At 51.9% G+C, this 18,348-nt stretch overlaps 1 protein-coding gene across 2 annotated transcripts in view; it reads right to left on the bottom strand.

Moving 5' to 3' along the window:
• The window catches only part of KASH5 (KASH domain containing 5), a 29,699-nt gene that overhangs the window by 3,971 nt on the left and 7,380 nt on the right, over window positions 1-18,348 (bottom strand). Inside the window, exons 5-16 of one of the 2 annotated variants that reach the window (XM_054466394.2) lie at window positions 18,021-18,085; window positions 16,176-16,242; window positions 15,750-15,911; window positions 14,747-14,864; window positions 14,382-14,432; window positions 6,957-7,034; window positions 6,628-6,684; window positions 6,279-6,338; window positions 4,908-4,972; window positions 4,656-4,743; window positions 4,065-4,181; window positions 954-1,012 (exon numbers count right to left, since the gene is read on the bottom strand). In XM_054466394.2, the coding sequence (XP_054322369.1) occupies window positions 954-1,012; window positions 4,065-4,181; window positions 4,656-4,743; window positions 4,908-4,972; window positions 6,279-6,338; window positions 6,628-6,684; window positions 6,957-7,034; window positions 14,382-14,432; window positions 14,747-14,864; window positions 15,750-15,911; window positions 16,176-16,242; window positions 18,021-18,085 (987 nt within the window). Of the gene's footprint in view, window positions 1-953; window positions 1,013-4,064; window positions 4,188-4,655; window positions 4,744-4,907; window positions 4,973-6,278; window positions 6,339-6,627; window positions 6,685-6,956; window positions 7,035-14,381; window positions 14,433-14,746; window positions 14,865-15,749; window positions 15,912-16,175; window positions 16,243-18,020; window positions 18,086-18,348 lie in introns of both variants that reach the window. The other variant, XM_054466393.2, reaches the window with a different exon arrangement.

Raw genomic sequence — 18,348 nt, 5'->3', positions numbered from 1 at the left:
GCCACCACCACCAGCTTCAGACCCAAAACCCTCAGAGATACCCTCAGGAATATAGCTGTGCTCCCACGTGATAAAGGATCCAGGCTCTTAGGCCCCAGTCAAACATACACTATCTGATCCCCTGAAACTTCTACTTGGGACCCAACCCCTCTCAAGGTCCAAGCCCTCATGGCTGGCTACCTTTAGGGGCCGTTGTATTCACCACCTTCCTCACTCCCAACTTTCCAACCTGAGGATCGAATTGCCCCTGACCTCTGGAAACTCGCATGGCACCTGCCTCCCCCACTTCCACTACTGCTCAGCCCCTTCTCCCCTCCTTTCTCTGGTGACGCAGAGGGAGGTCATAACTCCAGAGCTCCCATCCCGCCCAATCTCAGCTCTTCCCAGACAAGTCCAATTAGAGGCCTTGGCAGGCAGCCTCATTAGTAGCCGCAGCTGGGAGCCTGAAAGAGGGGAGGGGGAGAGGGAAGCAACACAGGAAACCAGAGGCCCCAAGGCCAGGGCCCCGGAGGAGGGTGGGCCCAGTCATCTAGTGCATTCTCCATCCTCAGAGGCCTGGACATAGCCTCCTAACAATCACATCCCAATCACAGGGCTGGGACTTCACAGCATACAACCAAATGCTTACACCAGCCTGACTGCAAAGTACCTGAGCTGGAATCTGAATCCACGCTGATTCCCGAGGCCCCCCGCCCCGTCACCCCATTCAGGCATGGCGGCCTCGCTGGGAGCCTTCCCCCAAGGCAGGGTCAGGAACCAGATCTCCTCCTAGACCTGAGGGCAGGGCCGGGTCTCATCTCCTGGCCTACAGGCCCAGGGTCTGCTCCGGGAAGATGTGAAGAATGAGTGAATGAATGGCATGCCAACCCCCTCAGGGCTCATCCAGTCCTCCTACTCTAAACATCTGTGAAAGAGGTGTCACCCTGAGGCAGATGGATGGCTCAGCTCCTTACCACATGGATGGCTCCTTCCTTCCTTCTTCAGGGTGCGCTGGCTCTCCCTGGAAGTTTCTCTGTGGAAACAAAAAAGTTAGTTCTTCTCTGATTCTTCTCACTCAAAGCTCCAACCCTAACAGTGCCCACTGTCTCCCCGCCAGTCCCAGACCCCATATGCAAAAGGTCTTCTAGGCTGCAACCTGCACATGAATTTACCACCTTCTACAACCTGCCCTCCTCTCATGCTCCCCTACATGAGGATGGCCCTATTAGCCCCCTAAGGGCAGAAGCCAAAGACCAAAGGGTTGTTTTCTATGCCACCAAGCCCCCTTCCCTGACAGGACCCAGGAGTCCCGGTCGCCTAAACTTCCTGGATGTTCCACAGATCTCGTACACTCATCTGCATCCCAGAGGAGATCAGCATTTCCCTGTCCAACTGCCTTCTCATCCCAGGTTCCCAGACTTGGGCTGGGTCTATCTGCTCTCCCTCAGGACCCAAGTACGTCTCGGTTTCTCCAGAGACATATCAGCATTGCCCTTGACCTCAACAACCAACTTGACATTGTTTTCTAAATGCAATCCTTGAGCTCCAGGCTGGTACACCCAACTGTTTCCAGGCAGCCCCCAGACATCCCTCAAGATTTCACCTCATGAGGTCACAAGTTCCAAGTCTTTCCTCCTTTCCTCCCTCCCCATCACCCACATCCCGTCTGACCCCTGCTCTGTCCCTCCACCCCAATTATGTCTGTCTGTCCCTTTTCCTCCATCCCCAGGGCCCTGGCCTGGCTCAGGCTTCATCACCATTGCTCCAGCCTCTTCCCTGCCTCCAGTAGATCCCTCACATGGTCCCAGAGGGATCTTTTTAAGCCCAGAGCTGACCCCACCCTTCCTGTGGCTTTACGAAGAAAAGTACAATCTGTTAGCTTGACAGAGATTTCTTTTCATGATCTGGCCCTGGCCTCATCTCTCACTAGTCATCCCTAGCTACCCTCTATTCCTCAAGCATATCATGATTTTATAACAAGGCCTTGCACAGGCTGTGCCAGTGCCTCGAAGGCTTCCTTCCTTCCTTCTCTCCCTCCCTCCCTCCCTCCTTCCATCCTTCCTTCCTTCCTTCCACTCAAGTATCAGTTTTCCTTCAATATCTTCCCCAGTCTCTGACCTGACACAGATACCTCTTCTCTGGGCTCCCACAGGCCCATCCCCTACCTCTAGCACAATGATCATTCTGCACTGGGGCAACCCATTTGCAGGGTCTCTCCTATCAGGCCTTGAGCACTGAGAGGCCCGGCCCCAAGGGACTCAGCTCTGTATCCCTGGGCCCATCGCAGGTTGCAGGCCTGGCTCAGTCTTCCCCTTGACAAGCCTGTCTCTCAGGGGCATCTGACAGCTCAAAGCAGAAGCCCAATCTAACCTACACTTCTGAGGGATGAGGCTCTGTCCCCAACAAGCTGTGTGACCACGGGCATGTGATTTCTCCCTGAGCCTCAGTTTCCCATGAGTAACAAGATGAGGATGCCTGCCTTACAGAGATACTGGGAGAGTTAAATAAGAACCCAAACAAGCTCTGGTGTCAAAGAGAAACAGAAGCTTTTCTCAAACCAGGGAAAAAGTGATCAGAGAAATGAGTCTCTTCTTAAGGATGGCAAAGAGCTTTGAAGTGGTGCAGTTCTCAAGACAATACAGCATTGTTTATACAGCTGTTTACAACATTTTCTTTAAAAGAAAAAAAAAAAGAGAGAGAGCGAGCCCAGAGCAGTAGCTCATGCCTGTAATCCCAGCACTCTAGGAGGCTGAGGTAGGCGGATCACTTGACCCCAGGAGTTCAGCCAGCCTGGGCAACACAGGGAGACCTCATTTCTACAAAAAATAGAAAAATTAGCTATGCAAGGTGGCACATGCCTGTGGTTCCAGCTGCTTGGGAGGCTGAGAGGGGAGGATCACCTGAGTCCAGGGAGATTGAGGCTGCGGTGAGCTGTGATAATGCCACTGCACCCCAGCCTGGGCAACAGAGAAGAAAGTGAGACTCTGTCTCAAAATAAATAAATTAATTAAAAAAAAAAAAGCCAGGTGCAGTGGCTGATGCTTGTAATCCCAGCACTTTGGGAGGCTGAGATAGGAGGACAGTTTGAGCCCAGGAGTTTGAGACCAGTCTGGGCAACATAGTGAGATCTCATCTCTATAAAAAAATTTTTAAAAGGCTGGGCATGGTGGCTCACGCCTGTAATCCCAGCACTTTGGAAGGCTGAGGCGGGCAGATCACCTGAGATCAGGAGTTCAAGACCAGCCTGGCCAACATGGCGAAACCCCGTCTCTACTAAAAAATACAAAAATTAGCCAGGTGTGGCGGCAGGTGCCTGTAATCCCAGCTGCTTGGGAGGCTGAGGCAGGGAGAATTGCTTGAACCTGGGAGGTGGAGGTTGCAGTGAGCTGAGATCGTGCCACTGCACTCCAGCCTGGGTGACAGAGTGAGACTCCATCTCAAAATAAAACATAAAATTAAAAAAAAAAAAATAGCCAGGCATGGTGGTGTGTGCCTGTAGTCCCAGCTACTCGGGAGGCTGAGGTGGGAGGACTGCTTATCCAGGAGGTTGAGGCTGCAGTGAGTCAAGTTCACTCCAGCCTGGGCAACAGAATAAGACAAGATCCTGTCTCTAAAAACAAAAAAACAAAAAAAAAATCCAATGGTTATTGCTGAGTTAAAGATGTCATAGTGAGCTTGCTGGCTTTTCTTAAAGGTGCTTATATTTGAAACATAAATGCTTAATATATCCTTAAAATGTTAGAATAAACAACTTACTTATTCCCTTCCTACAGTAGTACGATTTTAAATAATGTAATTCCCGAGAGTGTTTTCTAAAAAACAAACCAACCATAAAAGCCACAGTGCAACTTGTGTGTTTGCTTTGTTCACCTTTGTCTACAACGCTGGCATGTCAGTCCCTGGGGTAGGGGTGGTGTCTGGTCTGGCTTGTGGCTGGGTGTCCAGCACACAGTGGGCCCTCAATTAACATTTTCTTATCAAATGGGGAACAAGCAAAAGTGTGAGTGAATGGGCTGGCCAGGGCGGCACCTGGAGCTCCTGGCCCCTTTCCAGCTCCTGGACTTCAGAACTTTTCTTGTGCTCACCTGTCCCCCAGCTGGGGCTTCAGATGGAAACTCAGCTTCCTCACTGGTCTCATGGATGACTTCCTCCCACTGCCACACCCCACACAGAGGGTTGGAGAGATCAGCAGTTGCCACTTCCTGTTTCTGGGACAGAAGTTGTTTCCGAGGTCAGGGAGAGCCATGTTAAGGTAGAAGACAAGGTCAGAGATAGAAATAGGTTTAGGTGTGCGGCTGAAAATAGGATGAGAGGCAGAAAAGGGCTGGTGTGGGGCTGGGGTTGGGGAGTGCGCAGAAGCAGGAACGGGGAGGGTTTGGTGCCAGCACCGAGGTGTGGGTTTGAGATGAAGTTAAGGAGTGAGATGGTCATGGAGGGAGACGAGACAGGGGTGAGTCACAGCTGGATCAGACTGGGGTCTGGCACAGGCCTGGGGCTGCCAGTGGGTTTGGGGTTAGGATCCGAGGTAGAGAGAGTTAGAGAAGAGCTAAGGTTGCGATGGGAGCCTCTGGCAGCAATGTGGGTTAGGGCTAGGCTGGTGTGAGAATCACAGTGGGGAGATGTTTGGAGATTCTGCCTTGGTGGCCTGCAGCTTATTCCAGGGGTGTTAGGCCCACCTGTCGAATGGCCTCGATCTCCAAGCCCAGCGATGGGGGCAGCAGCTGGGTCCAGCCCACTCTTCTCAGCTGGACCCCTTCAGGTAGCCTGGCCATACAGGGAGGAGGGAGGAAGGTGGCCTCTGTGCCTGGTGGCCACTCAGTCAGCTCATGCTGGCCTCCCTTCCCTGCCCACCTTGGGGTTGGAGGCCAGGGTGTCCCTGCCCTTAGGCTCCCCTCCTGCCTCCTCCTACCCCTTGAAGTTCCACTCACTCATCGGGCCCCTCACAGGTCTGACTCAGCTGCTCCTCCAGGCGTGAAATCTCCAGCCTCAGTTCCTGCAAAGGAGGAAGTGGGGGGCGCATTTGGCTCTGCATTTTTCCCACCCTCCCACCCACCCCTGGGCTCCTCTTCCGGGGTTCTTTCCCCTTTCCTGACTGCTTTGGGTTCCCCAGACACATACTGCCTAGGGAAGAAAGCCATGACAGAATGTCAGGAAGCCAAAGAGAGACAGAGAGCAACAGGAATCTAGAAGCTAAAGCACAGGCCAAGAGGCCAGGCGCAGTGGCTCATGCCTGTAATCCCAGCACTTCAGGAGGCTGAGGCAGGCAGATCACAATGTCAGGAGATCGAGACCATCCTGGCTGACAGGGTGAAACCATGTCTCCACTAAAAATACAAAAAATCAGCCGGGCATGGTGGCACGCGCTTGTAGTCCCAGCTACTTGGGAGGCTGAGGCAGGAGAATCACTTGAACCCAGGAGGCGGAGGTTGCAGTGAGCCGAAATTGCACCACTGCATTCCAGCCTGGGTGACACAGCCAGACTCCGTCTCAAAAAAGAAAGAAAAAAAAAAGCACAGCCAAGAAAATTAAAAGAAGGAAGGCAGAGGCAGAGATGCATGAAAAAATGAAAGACATAGATGGAAACAGACTCACAGACAGGCAAGAGAAACACGAGGGCTAAGAGACTGGTAAAGACCAGAGCCAAACAGAGAAGACTTGCCTAGGGAGACAGACAGCCTAGACCTAGAGGCAGAGACAGGAACCCACACGAGCCTTGCAGAGACACATAAAGATAAGGAGGGGAGGCTGGGCATGGTGGCTCACACCTGTAATCCCAACACTTTGGGAGGCCAAGGGGGGCGGATCATGAGGTCAAGAGATCAAGACCATCCTGGCCAACATGGTGAAACCCCGTCTCTACTAAAAATACAAAAATTAGCTGGGTATGCTGGCATGCACCTGTAGTCCCAGCTATTTGGGAAGCTGAGGCAGGAGAATCGCTTGAACCTGGGAGGCAGAGGTTGCAGTGAGTCGAGATTGTGCCACTGCACTCCAGCCTAGCGACAGAGCAAGACTCTGTCTCAAAAAAAAAATAAGATAAGGAGAGGAGGTATGTGAGAAGACACCCACAGAGAATGAAAGTGAATGGAAGGAACAGAGAAAAAGTGAAAAGGCAGATACAGAAACAGAGGGGGAGACATACAGTCAGTCATACACTCATACAGTCATACATTAAGGATGGAAGAAGCAAGATGTGGCCACCAACAGAGGAAGAGGCACGAGGAGGAGAGGCAGCAAGTCCGAGATGGCAAAAGAGAAGTGACGAGGGCTGCGGTGAGTGGTGAGGGCTGCTGAGTTACCTGCGTCGTCACTCTGTATTCTTCCAGGGTCTGGGCCAGGCTCTCCACATGGCGAGTGCGCTGGGAAAGCCGAAAGCCAAATAAGACTGGGACCAGTTCCCCAAAGACACTGGGGGTGGTGGTGGCAGGGGGACTGGCTTGGGGGTTAAGGGACAGGGTGAGCTTGAGGGAAGAGCTGGGGCCCAAGGGAGAGCACTGGGCAGAAGGGCTTCTAGATCCCTGAGGGGTCAGTCTCTCCGGCTGCACATCCAAGGATCAGACCCAAGTAGGACTTCCCTTTCTAGACCAGGGGCAGGAAGTGGCTGGTGCACATGGAAGGCAAATCTCTTTCCCTCCCCGGGCCACTTACTTCAGAGAGGATGGTGTCTCGTTGGCAAATGAGGTGTTCGCACTCAAAGAGCTGCCACTGCCAAGAAAGGAGCCGGTCCATCCAGCCTCCCAGGACTCCCCTTGGTCCTGCCCTTCGTCTGGCCCGACCTGCTCTCTGGCACCCCCACCTATTCAGCCTCCTGAGATGTTCCAGGACTTCAGGGATTTTAGGGATGCCTGGGTGGTCCTGGGAGCCTGACAGCTTGATGGAAGACCCTGCCCTCATCAGGCTGCAGTCACTGAAACTGGAAATGGGAAAAATGGCCCCAGGGTGGTGGAAAGTTGTCAGGCACTGGGAAAGAGTGGCACCTTCAAAGTGTCCTTCTCCATGGCCAGCTCCTGACTTCTCTTCTTCACTCCATCCCGCTCGGCAAGCAGCTTCCCGTTCTAGAAGAAGGAATGGCTCATCACATTCATTTCAGCAAATGGTGATGTCAAAATTAACAGCAGATATTTGCTAAACACTTGATTGATATACATCAGGCCTCATGCTAAGCACTTCATATGTTTTAACCCATTTAATTCCTCCAACCATTCTAGTGGGACCTCAGCTTTAATTTCTTTGAGTGTGGCTCCCCCATCTATAAAAATGGAGCTAGGCCAGGCGCAGTGGCTCACGCCTGTAATCCCAGCACTTTGGGAGGCTGAGGCGGGCGGATCACAAGGTCAGGAGTTCAAGACCAGCCTGGCCAACATGGTGAAACCCCATCTCTACTAAAAATACAAAAATTAGCTGGGCATGGTAGCGCGTGCCTGTAATCCTAGCTACTCAGGAGGCTGAGGCAGGAGAAATGCTTCAACTGGGAAGACGGAGGTTGCAGTGAGCCAAGATCGCACCACTGCACTCCAGCCTGAGCGACAGAGCAAGACTCTGTCTCAGGAAAAAAACAACAACAACAAAAAAACGGAGCTTAACTAGGACCTACTTTATGGGATTGCTGTAAGGATTAGATAGGTTAATAATCGCTAACACTTACTGAGCATTTTGCATGTGTTGACTCATTTCTTATCCCCAATTTTAAAATCAAAAGAACAATATAAGAAGCCTGTTATCCACATTATCTATCACCCAGCTTCAATAATTATATGCATTTTCTCGGTTTTGTTTAAACTGAGATGTTTCTCCTCCAGATGTTTTTTTTTTTTTTTGAGCCAGAGTTTTGCTCTTGTTGCCCAGGCTCGCATGCAATGGTGCAAGCTTGGCTCACTGCAATCTTTGTCTTCCAGGTTCAAGTGATTCTCCTGCCTCAGCCTCCCTAGTAGCTGGGATTACAGCCACCTGCCACCACACCCAGCTAATTTTTTTTTTTTTTTTTTTTTTGAGACGCAGTTTCGCTCTTGTTGCCCAGGCTGGAGTGCAATGGCACGATCTTGGCTCACTGCAACCTGTGCCTCCCGGGTTCAAGTGATTCTCCTGCCTCACCCTCCCAAGTAGCTGGGATTACAGGCATGTGCCACCACGCTCCCTAATTTTGTATTTTTAGTAGAGACGAGGGTTCACTATGTTGGCCAGGCTGGTCTTGAACTCCTGACCTCAGGCGATCTACCTGCCTCCGCCTCCCAAAGTGCTGGGATTACAGGTGTGAGCCACTGCACCCGGCTCTCCTCCAGATGTTTTAAGTAGATTACTTTAAAGCAAATCGCAGGCATCATATTAGTTCACCTGTAGTTACTCCAGCATTTATCTCCTACTTGAGGACTTATTTCCTTTAGCAAAACCACAATACCACTATCATACTTAACAAAATTAACAATAACTCAGTATCATCTCATACTAGAAAGTTTGCGCTTCTTTTTCTTTCTTTCTTTCTTTTTTTTTTTTTGAAACGGAGTTTCACTCTTGTCGCCCAGGCTGGAGTGCAATGGCATGATCTCGGCTCACTGCAACCTCCGCCTCCCAGGTTCAAGTGATTCTCCTGCCTCAGTCTCCCGAGTAGCTGGGATTACGGGCGCGCGCCATCACACCTGGCTAATTTTTGTATTTTTAGTAGAGACGGGGTTTCACCACGCTGGCCAGGCTGGTCTTGACCTTCTGACCTCAGGTAATCCACCCTTCTTGGTCTCCCAAAGTGCTGGGATTACAGGGGTGAGGAACTGCACCCGGCCTGTGCTCCTTTTTCATTTTGGTTGTCTCAGAGATTTCTTTACATTTACTTTGATTGAGGGTCCAAACAAGGTCCATCATTGCTTTTGGTTGAAATGTCTTACTTCTTTTAATCTGACAGTAATTTCTCCCCCCTCCACCCCAATCCTGGCACTCTTCAGGCCCTCATTCTGTGGAAGAAAGCAGGTCCCTTGTCCTGTAGGATTGGTGCGTTCTGATTAGGCTGATTGCGCTCTTGTTCCCTGTGGTTATGTTCACCGCTTTCCTCTATCATTATTTCTTATAAACTGGTAGGTAGATCCAGGGCCTTGTCCAGACTCTTGTTCAATTTTTTGGCAAGACTGGGTCGTGCTATACATATAAAATTGTGCCATTCAGGAGTAATGCCACGTCTGGTTGCCCTATTAATAGTATAATCATTTCCAATTTTATAGAGGAGAGGCTAAAAGACTTGGCAAGGTCACATGGTAAGTGGACTCAAACCTAAATCTGTGTGATTCCAAATCCTGTGTTTATAATCCTCAGACTCTCATGTGAGCCAGACACAGCCCTGGGTGAGAATGGGACACAAAGGGAATTAGGTTCTAGAGGTGGAGATGGATGCAGAAGCGGGTAACAATGCACGAGGTGGGCTCTGGAGAGGCCTACGGCCTGGGTACCATGGGAGCACTAACAGGCTTCCTGAGGAGGCGTTGCTGAGTCTTCAAGGCTGAGGACAGTTGACTGGGAAAACAATAGGCCGGAGAGGGCAGCCCATGCCAGCCATGAAATGGAACCTGAGCATAAAATGGCCCAGATTCCAGTCTAAAGTTTAGGGGCACCAAAAACCCATCAAGTTGCACAGGGTTTCAAGGCGAGGTGGTCACTGGGGAAATGCACTTTGGGGCATGGAAGCAGTCCAGAGTTCCCTTTCACCACACCCCTCCTCTTGGCACTCCAGGGGATATACCAAGGCCAGCCTCTCCCTCTCTCCAGCCAGCTCCAAGTCCTCCATCAGCTGCTCTCCCTCTGTCTCAGTGGGCCTGGGCTGCCAGGTGAAGGGCAGAGGAAGGACAGGAAAAGAGTGCTGTGTCAACATCTGTCCACCTGGTAGGGATTTGCAGGCCAGATCCTGGGCCACTCGGCAGGGAACCTGGTTACTCAGCTGCTCCTGCCTCCTTCTGCAGTAACCTGAGCCAGCTTTGTAGGTTCTCCATAGGAAGGCTGCCTGGATCTTCAGTGTCTGAGTGTCTTGTTACTCCAGCATTATTCTACTGTAACTTGAGAACTCAATCTATAGATGCTCTGTAGGCAGCTGTGTGCAGGGGGAAGGTAGAGGGGAGGGAACCAAGAAGAGCTCCAGTTTATCAAGGGCCGAGGGTGTCCCAGACGCTGCTCAAGGCACTCAACCTGGCAGCAGGCCTTCCTGGTGGGGAGGAGCTAGAGATGAGACTGCTGGTTGCTATTTACCCTGCTTACTCCTTCTGCTTTTGTCGAGGGATCTACTCTCTCTGTCTGAGGGCAGATGGGTCCCAGCCCCAGCAATGGGAGTGAGTCAAGGTGGAAATCTTGGCAGATGCAGGAAGCTCAGCTGGTTAGCTAACCCAGCAGCCATTCTCGCCGCTTCTCACTTGTTCACCTGCCACTCTAGAGGCTGAAAAAGGTCAGATATTCTCCTGGGCTCCTTTGCAGCTGGGGTGTTATGTGATCCAGTTCTGGCCAGTGAGATATAAGAGCTGCTGGGGGTGGGGTGAGAGGCTTCTGATGAAAAGAGCCACGAGAGGGGCATTTCCTGGCTCCCCCTTTTTTTTTTTTTTTTTTTTTTGAGACGGAGTCTCGCTCTGTCACCCAGGCTGGAGTGCAGTGGCACAATCTCGGCTCACTGCAAGCTCCGCCTCCTGGGTTCATGCCATTCTCCTGCCTCAGCCTCCAGAGTAGCTGGGACTACAGGCGCCCGCCACCACGCCCAGCTAATTTTTTTTTTTGTATTTTTAGTAGAGACGGGGTTTCACCGTGTTAGCCAGGATGGTCTCGATCTCCTGACCTTGTGATCCGTCTGCCTCAGCCTCCCAAAGTGCGGGATTACAGGCGTGAGCCACCATGACTGGCCTCCTGACTCCCCTTTGCCCCACGTTTTTCTACTTTGAATGAGAACATGAGATTGGAGCTGTTGCAGTCATCTGCAGTCATGAGGCCACAGGCAGCCAGGGAGCCACCAAACCACCCAGAGACCACCTTCTTCCCAGAGACCACCTTCTTCTAAACCTCTGGTTAAGGAAATGAGTGTCCTGCAGATTGAAGGCATCATTTCTTTGTTCTCTTCCCTGGAGCATTCTGGACCCATCAGAGGCCATATTATCCATGTAGTCTGGTTATAATGGCTGAATGGCAATGAACTGTAAGGCAGGAAGTTCTGCCAGGGGGCTTCAGGGAAAGTTTTTCATTCTTTTTTTTTTTTTTTTTTTTTTGAGACAGAGTCTCGCTCTGTCACCCAGGCTAGAATGCAGTGGCACATCTCAGCTCACTGCAACCTCTGCCTCCCGGGTTCAAGTGATTCTCCTGCCTCAGCCTCTCAAGTAGCTGGGATTACAGACACCCGCCACCACGCCCGGCTAACTTTTATATTTTTAGTAGAGGCGTGGTTTCACCTAGTTTCGAACTCCTGACCTCAAATGATCCACCCATCTCGGCCTCCCAAAATGCTGGGATTACAAGCGTGAGCCACCGTGCCTGGCCTTTCATTCTTTTATTTACTTTTTTTGTTTTGTAGAGACGGGCTCTCACTATGTTGCCTAGGTTGGTCTCAAACTCCTGGCCTAGGCAATCTTGCTTTGGCCTCCCAAAGTGTTGGGATTACAGGTGTGAGCCACCATGCCCAGCCGGAAAGTTTTTCTTTTTCTTTTTTTTTTTTTTGAGACTGAGTCTTGCTCTGTCGCCCAGACTGGAGTGCACTGGTACCATCTTAGCTCACTGCAACCTCTGCCTCCCGGGTTCAAGCGATTCTCCTGCCTCAGCCTCCCGAGTACCGAGTAGCTGGGATTATAGCGGTGTGCCACCACACCCGGCTGATTTTTTTATTTTTAGTAGAGATGGGGTTTCACTGTGTTGGCCAGGCTGGTCTCGAACTCCTGATCTCAGGTGATCCACCCACCTCGGCCTCCCAAAGTGCTGGGATTACAGGTGTGAGCCACCGCGCCTGGCAAGTTTTTCACTCTTAAAAAGGGACGTTCTGAAAGAAACTGTCACATCCTGTCTGCACTCCATGTCTCACATGGTACAGCCATCATGCTGTGAGATTCCCATTGCCCCAAGGGGATGAGTTTTCATGGAAGAGCCAGAAAACAGCAGAAAGATTTTGGATTTCAGTGTAAAAAACACTGCACATGTAGGACAAAGGTATTTTTTGGGAATACATGATCTGCCTGGACTAGGCAGAGATCCTTAGAGCTGGGGGAGGAATGCAGGACAGACAGTGAAGAGAATAGGCTGAAAATGAGCCCAGAGTTTTCCCCTAACCCAGGGCTAGCTATGAGGGGTGGAGGGAATGGATGGAGAACCACAGAGCCCTGGAAGTCTTGGGATCTGAGAGGCCTTGCGTGTACTTCCCAGAGCACTCTCAGAATCATCACGGTGTGAGAATAATAGAGATGGTACTTTCTTGTGAAAGCAAAGAGGCCTCATTGGTGGGTCCTCTCCAGACCTCTGCCCACCCCAGCCCTGTGTCCTCTGGTCTGTCAAGGCCTGGGTGGGGTTTGGGATCCTTCAGGGAAATGAGTGAGGGACAGGGACTTTGCTAACAGCTCAGGGAGAGCAGAGGAGTCTCTCTCCTGTTTCTCTTTCCCCAGAGAAGCCATATCTCCCCACCATGAGCACCCACCCCGACCTGGGGAAATGAGGCAGGGGCTTTGGGCAGTGACCCCAGCCTCTTCCCTTTCACAGGAAAGTAGCCAAACCACCTCCATGGCTCTGGAAGGGTGTGGAAGTGGTGGAGTGAGAGTCCCAGCCCAGATAAGGGATCATCACCAGAAGATGAAGAAGATGGTATGTCCAGAGATCCAAAGACAATGCGGGCCTCACAGTGGATGCCAGCACACAGTGGTGACAAACGCTTGGACAAAACCCATCTATCTCATGAACAGCAGAGAGGAGAAACATTGAGTGAGGACCAGCAGCCTCTTAGAGCACTAGGCTCCTGAGTCAGTCTCTTGCAACTTAGATACCACCTTGAGGTGGGGGGTGGTGACAGGTTTCATTGTCAATTGATGAGTTTGTTTCAATCTAAAAAAAATTAGGTGGGCCCAGAATGAACTAAGATGATGCTTTTCTGTCTTGGATGGAACGGGGCTTGAATTAAATGTGAAGCTGAACTCGGTCTCTTCATATTGTTTGCTAGTCCCTCAGTGAAATGCTGTCAATCCTCAAAACAAGCCTACTGAACAGATACCCTTCTTCCAGTTCTTAGAAAGTAAAAGTAGGTTGGGCGCGGTGGCTCATGTCTGTAATCCCAGCATTTTGGGAGGCTGAGGTGGGCAGATCACCTGAGGTCGGGAGTTCGAGACCAGCCTGACCAACAGGGAAAAACCCCGTCTCTACTAAAACAAACAAACAAACAAAAAAACAAAATTAGCCAGGCGTGGTGGCACATGCCTGTAGTCCCAGCTACTTGGGAGGCTGAGGCAGAAGAATCGCTTGAACCGGGAGGCGGTGGTTGCGATGAGCTAAGATCGCGCCATTGCACTCCAGCCTGGGCAACAAGAATGAAACTCTGTCTCAAAAAAAAAAAAGAAAGAAAGAAAGAAAGTAAAAGTAAAGGCTTGAGAAGAAGTCACATGCTTAAAGGTTGCCTATTGTGTAAGTGGCAGAGATGAGATTTGAACTCAAGGTTGACTTCAAATCCAATTTTTTTTTTTTTAGAGGCTCTTGCTCTGTCACCCAGGCTGGAATGCCGTGATGCAGTCTTGGCTCACTGCAACCTCTGTCTCCCGGGCTCGTGCAGTCCTTCCACCTCAGCCTCCTGAGTGGCTGGACTACAGGTGCACACTACCATGCCTGGCTTATTTTTCTATTTTTTGTAGAGACAAGGTTTTGCCATGTTGCCCGGGATGGTCTCGAACTCCTAGGCTAAAGGGGTCCACCCACCTAGGCCTCCCAAAGTGCTGGGATTCCAGGCATGAGCCACTGTGCCTGGCTGTTTTATTCACTGTAAAAAAATACTAATATAGAAACAATGCTAGCTAACTTTTAGTAAGCACATCCTATGTGTCCTACCTTGTGCCCAAGACTTTACAAGTATCCTTTGGTTGAAGTCTCACACAAACCAATGAGGCAGATGCCATTGTTCTGTTCATCTTTACAGGTGAGGCAACTGAGGCACAGAGAAGGGAGGGACTGGTCCATTCTTATGTAGGTGGCCTCAGCCTGAAGCCATGTAGGCTGACCCCATGCCTCACACTCTTGTCAACCATGGCTGTTCTCACAGTGTGATGTAACCTCAGGGACATTCCCACACTACTGACATTCTGAGGCCTCCCCAAGCAGGCTGAAGGTTGTTTGGTGGCAGCTGCTGGGGTGTTGGCGGCAGAAGGGAGTGGTGTCAAGAAGACCCTAAGTACTGGGGAAGGGGTGGGAGTGGGTGCTGGGCCTCCGCTCACCTCCTCCTGCAGAGTCTCCATCTCAGCCACCAGATGCTGCTGCTCCTTTTCCTGACCAACCCCAGAGAGAGGACAAAGGTTTCATTTCTAGCCTCCTTGCCCCCATGTTGCCCTTCTCCCACCCCTGAGAACACAACCAGGGCCTGGGGGAATGGGTCTGGGAAGCCCTGATGGCTCCTGCTGTCTCCTTTGTCATGAAAAGGATGGCAGGTAAGCTTGAAAAAGTCTAGGGTGAGCAGGGCCTGGAGAGAGGGAGAAAGCCAGGTGACCTCTGCCCTTTCCTACTCCATAGTCACACTCTGTCGCCCTGACTCCAGGAAACAAAGAAGAGAGAGGGCACCTTCCTTCCCCTGGGCCAGACCCACCGCCTGCCGGGCTTGGGCCAGAAGGCTGCGATTCTGTTCCTCCAGGCTCCTGGCCAGAGTCTTCAGGTCCTCCAGCTCCTCATCCACGGCCTTGGCAAACTGCAGGGCCTGCTGGGTGCTGAATGCGGGTGGGGGCGGATGAGCCATACGAGACAGAGGAAGGCAGAGAAGCACAGAGACAGATCCATTCTGAGAGACACTAGCAACAGAGAGATCCCAGATGGTGGGCAGGGACAGAGACCCAGAGAGAAGGGAATACAGAGACCCAGAGAGAAAAGAGGAGAAAGAGACCTGGTGTGGGCACAGAGACCCAGTAAAAGACTGAGGAGGTGGGAAAGAGACCTAGAGAGAGTGGGGGACTAGAACAGGGAGACCATGATAAACATGAAGAATGACAAAGCACAGAGAGATGAAAGGGCGAGTGACATGAACAATCAGAGAGAGGAGAAGAATAAAGAGAGAAATCTAGGCTGGGTGCAGTGGCTCAGGCCTGTACTCCCAGCACTTTGGGAGGATAAGGCGGGAGGATGGTTTGAGCCCAGGAGTTTGAGACCAGCATGGGCAACACAGTGAGAACTCATTTCTATAAAAAATAAAACAAAATTAGCCAAGCAGGGTGGTGGGCCTGTGGTCCCAGCTACTTGGGAGGCTGAGGTGGGAGGATCGCTTGAGCCCAGAGGCGGAGGTTACAATGAGCTATGATTATACCCACTGCACTCCAGCCTGGGTGACAGAGTGAGACCCTGTCTCAAAAAAAAAAAAAAAAAAAAAGAGAGAGAGAGAGAAGTCTGAACCCTCAAGGGAAAGATAAAAAGACCAAAACAGAGGCTAAGAGATAAGAACCAGAGAGACACAAAAGACAAAAAACAGAAAACGGAAAAGAAAGGACAGGTACAGAGTCAAAGAGCAGGATGCAGACGCGAGCATGGGAGATAGAGGCCGGGTGCTGCAGGGAGGACGGAGGCAGGGGCGCTGGGGAGGGTGGGTGTGGGGTCCAGCCCACCTGTGAAGCTGCTTGCGCAGAGCCAAGATCTCCTCCCCAAGGCGTGCTGACCCCTCCTCAGCTGTCTCCATGCTCCGCTGGAGTTTGGCATTCTCCCCAGCCAGACGTCGGTTGCTGAGCTCCAGGTCCTCCAGGCTGCTCAGCAGGTCAGCTGTGGCTTGTCTAGGGGCAAGGAAGGGGTTCAGGTCACTGTCCATAGCCCCTGACTCATTTCCCCAGGTCGAGGTAGGTGCTGGTGGTGGGGAGATGTGGCTCTTTTGGGGAAAGATAAACAGGAGAGAGACTCCTCTGCTCTCCCTGAACTTTCAGCAAAGCCCCGTCCCTCATTCATTTCCCTGAAGGATCCCAAGCCCTACCCAGGCCTCGGCAGGCTGGAGGGGACAGGGTGTGGGCTGGAGGGTCAGGGACGGGTGTGAGGATAGGTACAGCTCGGGTCTGGGGTCTTCGCCTCCGAAGCTCTCCAGGTTGGCTGGCTCCTCAGCTTCTGGGCATCCTGGAGGGAGACAGACAAGAGGGTGTTGGCCTCCCTGGTACCCTTAAATATAAGGTGCCCCAGGGTTATGAGGTTGGATTCCATCTGGCTCCACCCTCACCTGTGCTCTGGAGAATCTCATGGGCTTTTGGGGCTGCAGTTATACCTACTGTAAAGCCCTCTTGCTTGTCTTCTACCTTGAGCTCAGGCTGGATCTCCCAGATAACCCCAACCCCCCACATTCTTTACACCCAACACTGGGCAGCACTTCACCTTCCCCTTCCCAGGTCCCCCACCGACCACCCAGCCACTGGGCGGACCTGGCTCCCTTGCTCCCTGTCACCCCCAGTCCAGCAGAGCCCAGACTTCTCCCTCCTGCCCCTGACTCTCTGCTCCACCCCTCCTCTCTGCTCCATGCTCCGGCCCTTGCTTTCTCCTCTTGGATCCTCACCAGAGCCTCTTCTCTGGCCTCCTGGCCTCTAGTCCCTCCTCTGTTCGCAGCCCTCCCTGGGTCCCCAAGCCTGATGAAGGAGGTTGAAGAGAATTTCCTTCCCCACCTTTTTTTGTATGGCTAGAGAAATGGAACATGACCACCATTTTTTTTTTTTTTTTTTTTTAAAGACAGGATCCTGCTCTATTGCCCAGGCTGGAGTGCAGTGGTGCAATTATGGCTCAAGCGATCCTCCTGACTCAGTGTCCCGGCTGGGACCACAGGTACATGCCACCGCACTCAGCTAATTTTTTATTTTTAGTAGAGATGGTGGCTCACTATGTTGCCCAGGCTGGTCGCAAACTACTGGGCTCAAATGTTCTTCCCACCTTGGCCTTCCAAAATGCAGGGATTACAGGCTCACGCCTGTAATCATGACCACTTTTTTTATGGAGCACCTCCTATGTGTGAGGTCCTGGGGATATAATGGTGAGCAAACCAGCCAACTAAACCCAGGCGCCAGTGGCTAACTAGATAATCAGATTTCCTCTGCATATGGATGTTCCAATGGAAAGGCCTACAAGTCTAGGAGTGAGCATGGGGAGCAAGGAACTCTAGCCAGGGGCATACCAGGGCTTTCCCTTTGCCAGAGGTGTGAAGGATGATGGCCTTGCGCAGTGGCTCACGCCTGTAATCCCAGCACTTTGGGAGGCCAAGGCAGTTGGATCACCTGAGGTCAGGAGTTCGAGACCAGCCTGACCAACATGGAGAAACCTCGTCTCTATGAAAAATACAAAATTAGCCGGGCATGGTGGCGCATGCCTGTAATCCCAGCTACTCGGAAGCCTGAGGCAGGAGAATTGCTTGAACCCAGGAGGCGGGGGTGGCGGTGAGCTGAGATCGCGCCATTGCACAACAGCCTGGGCAACAAGAGCGAAACTCTATCTCAGAAAAAAAAAAGTCCAGGGGGGTGGGGAGTGAGGAGTGGAGGGGAACAGCCTGAGCAAGGGCCTGTGCTGGGCAGAAGTGGGGCACATTCGAGGAAGGGCAGCAAGACCAGTGGGCCTGTGAATGCCTGGACTAGAGTGAGGAGAGGTGATGTTAATGATGGAGCAGAGGTAGGCGGGGCCTCGAAGGCCTCTCTAATAGGGCTGGTGTGAGGAGGAAGAGTTGGAAACCACCCTCTGAAGAAAAAACCCCAAAGCTCAGGGAGGGAAGGGACTGAGGACCTAGAAAGCCACACTCACAGCTCTAGGCTACAGTAAAGGTCTCTGGTTCCTACCCTATCCCTTGCTCTGCCCTGGGTGGTAAGTCCCCACACTGTCTGACCCAGGGCCTGCCTGCTTCATTCTATATATAGCAATCTCACCAGATGGCAGTTGCCGGGAGGTCAGGGCTCCCTCGAAGGCGGTCTCCTCTTCCAGCTCTAATCCCCTGTATCAAAGGGATGAAGCTTAGCGCCCCACTGTAGCTGCCCCTCAGGCCTCACCAGCCACAGGCAGGGGGATTGCAGGTGGGAGGAGGGACGGGGTCAGGTGAGAGCTGGCACCACAGGGTAGGAGGATGAGGCCAGATGGCAAGTGCCCGTGGCCAGATGGAAAAGCAGGAGGGGCAATGAGTGGGTTTGGTGAAGGGATGGGGAGGGACCTCTGTCAGCCCCAAACTCCTCCCTTCTCCAGCCCCATTTTATTTCTGTC

Source organism: Pongo pygmaeus, chromosome 20 (genome assembly GCF_028885625.2).
Source record: "Pongo pygmaeus isolate AG05252 chromosome 20, NHGRI_mPonPyg2-v2.0_pri, whole genome shotgun sequence".
Lineage (NCBI taxonomy): Eukaryota > Metazoa > Chordata > Mammalia > Primates > Hominidae > Pongo > Pongo pygmaeus.
This window is presented reverse-complemented; position numbering and strand designations above follow the sequence as displayed.